The following is a 7715-nucleotide window of genomic DNA, read 5'->3' on the forward strand; positions in this document are numbered from 1 at the left end:
CCACTAAAAAGGGTTTTAGATAGTCAAAATGTAATTTCCAATCTTGTAATTTGTGACTGTTCCAGAACTAGCTGGCATTGTTTGTGCTTTCTATCACTAACATCTTAGATTTTCAAAAATAAGAAGAAATAGGGAAAATAGGTAGAATGAGCTCGGAAAGCCTTTCTGTTATTATTATACTTTATATTAGTAAAATATCTAGGCAGTTGTTTAAAACTATTTGAGACTCCTAAAGTATCTAACAAATTTCCTTATAGTTTACTAGAAAATAAGCTTTGTACCTGGAAACTTAGGAATGTCCTTTCTGTGAAGGCTGCAGTCATACTCTAATCAAACACTGGTTTTGCTCCATTCCCGACAACAAAGCACAGCATAAACTAAGCTACTGTCGTTTTAATTGTAAATACAGGTGATTAAAAAATTAGTTTAACTGTTCTGATGATCAGTTAAAACAACTGAGATTTTTTTTTTTTCAGATAAATCCCTCTTACCATTTTTATAAATTCTCCTAGCATATTCACTTAGATGATGTAGTTATTTAGGTTTTTATCCTAATTACAGTTTCATACTACTTACGAGGTTAGTAATAAAATATTTGTTAAGGACAGATTTTTCTGATGCACAGTTTAAGATATATCAGAACATTTTATTTCCTGTTTGAATCTGATCTATTTGACGACAGCAAATACATCTTTTCTTTTTTTTTTTCCCTAAGAGAACTTGACTTCATCAAACGCCAGGAAGCTGAACGGAAGAAAATAGAAGATTTGGAGAAAGCACACCTTGCAGAGGTCCAAGGCTTACAAGCTCGTGTAAGTAGTACTTGCTCTCATATTTCTAGAATGAGATCATTCTGTCTGATATCCTGGAAAACCCTGTATCTTGCAGAGGGGAGTGTGTGTCTTGCAGGTAACACTGTGTTGTATTTCTTTCAGATACGAGATTTGGAAGCAGAAGTTTTCAGGCTCATGAAGCAAAACGGGAGCCAGGTTAACAATAACAACAACATTTTTGAAAGGCAGACATCTTTTGGAGAAGTCTCTAGAGGAGACCCAGTGGAAAATCTAGATACCAAGCAAGTGTCCTGTCTGGATGGCTTAAATCAAGGTTTGTTTGAACCAAACCATAACTTATATCAATATGTATGTAAATAGAATGGTTACACTTTAAGATTTAAAAGAAACAATTAATAATGTGGAGATGTTGTTAGTTTTCTGAAATTTAGTATCTAATGACAACTGTACCAGGGTTCTACCAAATAATGCAAATATAGGGACCCAGAATAGCTGTACAATATATATACTTAAAGAAATGGAGGTGACTAAGTGCTAATAAAGCAAAGATTGTTATTGATTTCCTAAAGCTTTCAGTGGGATGTCATCAACAGTTAGGTTTAATTCAATGGTTCTGTTATGTTAATTAAGTAGGACCAAATTGTATTTTCTCTTGTGTTCCTAAATCTGTCTTTAATTACCCAGCCACCAAAGATCAAACAAGAACAAAGTCACCAGAATGAGAAAAACAGTGTTAAATCTATCATTTTGAATGGATCTCTGCAGGTTCTGATCTCACCTTGTTACAGACATCAAAAGGAACCATGTAGGTGGCACTCACCATTTCTCAGGATGGAACTTTTTGTGAATAAAATGCCAATTCTTTCTTAGCACATTAATTAAAAATCCTATTCAGCCGTAGCACAGCCGGATTTACTTCATAAACTTGTAAGACTTTGTTCTATATCACCAAAGAGCCAAAACAATTTGTGGCAACAGAGATCTGGATAGGTGCTGTCAGCGTGGTGACTGTAGCCTTTACTTGTTTTGCACAGAAAGGATAATTCCCATTTTTCAGGCTGTGCCAGTGAAAACACACACATAATTACATGATTTCCACAGCTTTAGTTCTGTGATTGTAAAATGGCTTCTCACTCTTAAATTACATGCAGAATTAAAGCACGTTTTGGGTCTTCAGCCTTGGAACAAAATTGCTTGGTGCAGGAGCAACACTTACTGTGTATTTAGTAACTTCTGTGAAATCAGGGGTTTGTAGGTGTTTGGGTTCTGATAAGGGAGCACCAGACCCTGTTCCTGTACAGATTTTAGTTTTCAATAAACGATAATATTACTTGTTATTCTGGTGAAAAAAATACATTACATTACCAAGTAAATTAATTTCTAGCAAGCACAGAGATGTTTTATTAAAATTGATATTTTAGCAGTTATTTCATGTGTGAACCCAAACTGAATATTGCTCCACAAAAAGATCAATATTAATTACATTATACACAAAGCATGTGTATTAAAGAGGTAGTCCTGTTGAAATGGTATTTGGGTGATCTGCAGACCTTGTGGAATTGATTTCCCTGAAACTTCACAGAGCTATTTCTTTCTAGCAAGTGTTTATTGTTCTGAAATCTCTGAAGTTCAAAAGGAGTTGTCAGGATGACAAGAAAGTCTGTGTTTTTGACATAGAGACTAAATAAGTGTTTATTTAATACTTACAATCCTCTTAACAGAAGTACTGTCAGAAATTTGTATTAGGGAGAAGAAAGTATTTCCTTTACCTGACTCACAATAATCGTGGTTACACTTACTGTTGTAACAATGTCAACACATACATGTGGCTCAAGAGCTGAAATCCAGGAATTTCTACATTTAAAAAAAATAATTTGTGAAATTTTTCCTAAAACTTAGAAAACTCTTTGTAAAGCATTAAAACTCTGCATGTCAGTACTTTCAAATTATATTTCTCAATTGATACACTTGCATTACTGTTGAAATGGGAGACTCTACACCATCCCTGCCTTTGTCCAGCTGCCTGGTTCTGCCTCTTCCATTACCCTGTTCCAGCACTTACACACTTCTGTGCACACACTGATTCACTGAAACAACAGAAAACTGATCTAAGAGGGGAAAATGTTGTAGTATCAGGCCAAAATTGGACAGTTTCTCCTGGGTCAGTAATTTGAATCAGGAAGCTACAGTCGAAATCCTGGAGAGGTTGGGAGGGTGTCTCTCAGAAAGGGTTGGGACAGCAGGAGGGAGAGCAAGAGCTCTCCATTTTGGTGGTGGCAGGTCACTGAGTGGTTCCACCTTGGTGAAATCACATTCTCTGAGGCTGAGGGTCTGGATGCCATGGAACGCAATGGGAAAAATTTCAGCTTTGCTCAAGTTGGCTGGAGTTTCTTCATTGGCTTCAGTGAGGCTAAGAGGTCTCTGTTTATATTTGTTTAAAGCAAAAATGTCTGTAAGATCAGCTTCCAATTAATCAGTTTGTTATGGCTCTGTTAGGCCCCTTGCTGGCAGGGGGTGGGGGAGTTCAGCCTGTGAGAGCCTTAGGAGTGCACTTGTTTTGTGATTTAGCTGCACAGTGATGTCATAAGAACAGGAATTAATCTATTGTTGGAGCAGCCACCAAGCACGTACTTGTTTTTCTCTTGGCCATATATGACTTTTCTGTTTGATGTTTAGGGCCATACTAGTCTTATCCAGGGTTTTAAACAGATTTCTGTAGCCCTTCCTTTTTCTGTTAAATAGCAATACCTCTGGCATTGAGGTATTGGAGTGAGCCCAGAGGAGGGCAGTGGAGCTGGTAAAGAATCTGGAGCACAAGTACTACGAGGAGTGGCTGAGGGAACTGGGGGTGTTCAGTCTGGACATTAGGAGGCTGAGAGGAGACCTTATTGCTCTCTACAACTCCCTGAAAGGAGGTTGGAATGAGAGGGAAATCGATCTCATCTCCCAAGTAACAAGTGATAAAACAAGAAGAAACAGACTCAAGTTGTGCCAGAGGAGTTTGAGATTGGATATTAGAGGAAGCTTCTTGACTGAAAGGGTTGCTAAACTGGAACAGGCTGCCCAAGGAGGTGGTTGAATCACCATCCCTAGAGAAGTTTAAAGGCCATGTGGATGTGGTGCTCAGGGACCTGGTTTAGCATGAACTCAGTAGAGTTAGGTTAACAATTGACTTGTTGATCTTAAAAGTCTTTCCCAACAAGAACAAATCTGTGATTCTGTGAGTGCAGTACTTAGACAAATAAATAAGTCTAGTGGATTCTGGATTAATTTATACTATGAGGATTGGGGGGGGAAAAAAAAAAAAAAAAAGTAAAACCATAAAGATTCTATTCCCTGTTGGTGTAAAATGCAAAAACACCTTTTAAAATGTGTTTTGTCTTCCTTCAGCTTTGTAAAATGTTACAATTGTTGAAATGCTCAGATTTCATTTTGAGTGGATGATTGATAGCTAAGAAGAGTTCAGTTATGGTGGCTCTATTTGGCTCTATGCCATATATAAAACATACTTTGCTCACAGGACATTCAGGAATATGGTGGCTTTGAACCTAGACAGGCAAGGTGGTTTCATTGTTGCATTGTACAGGCTCTTTCCCAGTCCTGCCTTGAGCAGTTGTGATTCAGAGTGCCTTTCTTGGACCTTCTCGATGGATTACTTTAACTTCATTTTTACTGTCATGATAAACTTTATGCAATATCACTAACAGCTGGTTGCCCTGAAAATATATTTCAGCACTTGTGGTTCTTCCTGAAAAACTGTAACACTGCCTTGCTAATGATTTTAAGTGTGTTGCTGTTGGAAAGTTGAAACCAGACAACTGCAGTAGATGGTGACAATCACAGTGATGATTGTATCCCCTAGAATTCTGGTTAAGGAAAGAGGCTTGGCAGTGTCTTCTGGTGTGATCGAAGTGCAAGTGAGACAAGGCTGTATTTGTGTTAGGTCACTCATACACATCTCTATGTAAGAAGGATCACAATGGTTGATGCTAACAGAGATGTTTTACTTCAGAGTTCAAAGCTTCAAAGGACTATGTGGCAAGGGAGGATGTAACAAATGAGACTGACAAGTGCTAATAAAAAGATGCTTTTACTTGCAGATGGTTTGAGGTGAGCAACAGGGGCACCTTATTTGTATTGTCACATAGAACTTTTGAACAAAAGATGACCTGAGAATCCAGAGAAGAACTGGGATTCCTCTGTCCCCTCCTGAGATTGACAGTGTGATAGAACAAGCAACCTGTTTCACTGAAGGTGCAAAGGAATGAGTTTAACACTTGTACCATAATCCTGTGAAAGGCTGCCTGTAAAGCAATCCAGTCACAAATGGTTGGTTATCTGATTGTTTGAGTACAACCTGTACCACTCTGTGTGTACTTAAACAGTTACAAAGATACGGGTACAAGTAAAAGGGGTAAAGTGCATGTACTCAAAATTGCAGCACTGTCTTAGGAAAAAGTAGTCCAAAATTCTTTTGTTAAATAGCATCAAATCCTGTTTCCATACAGATTTCAATGAAGCAGTGCCAGAAACAGAGAGACTGGACTCCAAAGCTCTGAAGACTCGAGCTCAGCTTTCAGTGAAGAACAAGCGACAGAGGCCTTCTAGAACAAGGCTGTATGACAGCATCAGTTCAACTGATGGAGAGGACAGCCTTGAACGAAAGGTGAGAAGGACTCTACCCTCTCTATCTGGCTTCCTATGGAGTGCTAGGTTGCCCCTGTAAGTAATTTTATCCTCTGTTTTTGTCCTGTCATCGTAGCACAGGCAGTATTTATCCCTCTGTGGCCAGTATGCTGTGTATATCCTTGAGTGATGTGCAAGTCCAATCTCTTTTGAGTCAACACACCTGTTTTGTTGGGTTTTTTTCTTGTGGCTTTTTTTTTAACAGGAATCTGGGGCTTCCTGGTTTATGTGTGCTTTATAATGCAGTGGGTCCTTTCATTTATGCAGGAAGTGAAAGGAATTTGAATTGTGCATTCCTCTATTTGTTAACTTGTTAACACAGTTGATATGATATTCACTCATTGTTTTGTCTTATTCCAACTTCTGTCTGAAAGCAAATACCAATAAACAACACTGTGTGTGGTATCAAAAGGTAATAGCATGTATAGTTAAAGCATTTCATACAAATAGAAGGCTAAATAATGAATAAAAGAATTGCATGTTCAAAGTAAACCTTGCTCTGATTGGTTACTAAATGGTATAACCTGCTTTATAATCTCTTATACCAACAGCCATCAAACAGTTACAGTAGTCCCATGCACATTTCAAAATCACCACTGCCCTTTTGCATGAGAGCATCCTCACCAGCATCAGATTCTGGTGCTTCCTCCCTCTCCCCTGTGGCTAGCAGTGCAGCAATCTCACTTGACAACCTAACTGAAAACCAAGAAGAAGGACAGCACCACAAAGGAGGTGTCCTTCCCCCACATGCTTGGGGAGACACTCCACTTTCCTCTCCTTCAAAATCTGGGCACAGCTCTGAAGCATCTCCTCTGCATCACCCAGCTGGCAGGAAAATTTTACAGTATAAAGGTATTACTATTTTTTACAATAAATTGATACATCATTTTGCTCACTTAAATCTACTTTATCAACTTCTGTTGTGTAGTAGGACGTTAGCAACTAGAAGGCCATAATCTTGTAACTTCTTTTGCCTACCTGGAAGTAAAAAAAATTAAGTCACCTTATATGATGGTATAAGAAAACAATAAAATTTTGGGAATGGCTTCCTTTCCAACCAAAACCATTCTATGATGATTTTCTTTTTTGTTTTCTTTCTTAGAACTCACTGAAAATAGGTAGGGAGAAATTGCCTATAAGAAAATATTGTATTTTGTTTAAAAACAAAACAACAACAACAAATGTATTGGACCTTGGGACTTTCCTTTATCAGAAGCATGCTAAACACAGCGTACTTACTTGAATTATGTGATTTTGGCACTGCTGGAGGGGTTTTTCTGGATGGTAGGGAAAGGAGTGCAAAGCAAGAATAACAGTTCGTGGCTTTTAATTGCTGAGAGGTGGCATAGTCTACACTAAACAAGAGGTTAGTGCCTGGAGACTTTTCTTTTACAGAAAAAAAAAAATGAATAATTTGGTGCAGAGTTTGCCTACATTGTTATTTATTTAATTCAGCTTCTTTAAATGTAAGCTGGATAAAACATGATGCAGTCATTCCTAGGTCAGGTTCGTATCTTAGATACCGATTTATTAAATGCATTAACAGTACAATATGGCACAGAATATTGAGCCCTGCTTTTCAGATGCCTTGTGAAGTAAAAATTAGCATTTTACACAACTTCAGCATTTTTAACTATGCACCTTGCATTCTCTAACTGTCACATTAGCTAAAATACATTATAAAAATGGTTTAGAAGTGAGGACTGCAGGAATAGGTCTGGTTAGATTCATACCAGATTTTGCCTTACTTAAATTAACTGCAAAGAACAATTTGTTGAGGATATTTATTTGTCTGTGTGTCTGAAAAGAAACCAGTGATTCACAACCTCTTATTCCTTCATCTTCCTACGGGGATTTCACACAGATTCCTAAGGCAGATTAATCAAGTTTTTTTTAATAGGTCAGGACAGGTTAATATATGCTCGCATTTTTACATGGGTTCTAAAATTACTAGTCTAATTGCATAGTTGATAATTGTATGATTGTTAATGAATCAAAGTTATATTCATTTTGTAAGTTGTATTATATTTTGTAAGTAAAAATAAGAGTGTGAACATAAGAATGTGACTTTCAAGCTCATACTTGAGTTTGAATGGATTATTGGTTTACCAGTGAAGTCATAAATCCTGCTTTTCCAACTGATGTATGTAAAATACATTGGTAAAAATTCAGTGGAGACTAGCCTTGTAGCATAAGGAATAGGGTATTATATTCTAGCCACTGTATCACTCTTTC

The 7715-nt window shown here is 37.5% G+C and overlaps 1 protein-coding gene across 3 annotated transcripts in view; it reads left to right on the top strand.

Annotated features, from left to right (window-relative positions):
• Positions 1-7715, top strand: part of PPP1R9A (protein phosphatase 1, regulatory subunit 9A) — a 134118-nt gene that overhangs the window by 113256 nt on the left and 13147 nt on the right. For 2 of the 3 annotated variants that reach the window (XM_009994913.1, XM_009994914.1), the window contains exons 9-11: positions 716-812; positions 936-1107; positions 5303-5460. In XM_009994913.1, coding sequence (XP_009993215.1) covers positions 716-812; positions 936-1107; positions 5303-5460 — 427 coding nt within the window. Of the gene's footprint in view, positions 1-715; positions 813-935; positions 1108-5302; positions 5461-6031; positions 6333-7715 lie in introns of all 3 variants that reach the window. The other variant, XM_009994912.1, reaches the window with a different exon arrangement.

This window comes from Chaetura pelagica, unplaced genomic scaffold (genome assembly GCF_000747805.2).
Source record: "Chaetura pelagica isolate M959 unplaced genomic scaffold, ChaPel_1.0 scaffold12, whole genome shotgun sequence".
Lineage (NCBI taxonomy): Eukaryota > Metazoa > Chordata > Aves > Apodiformes > Apodidae > Chaetura > Chaetura pelagica.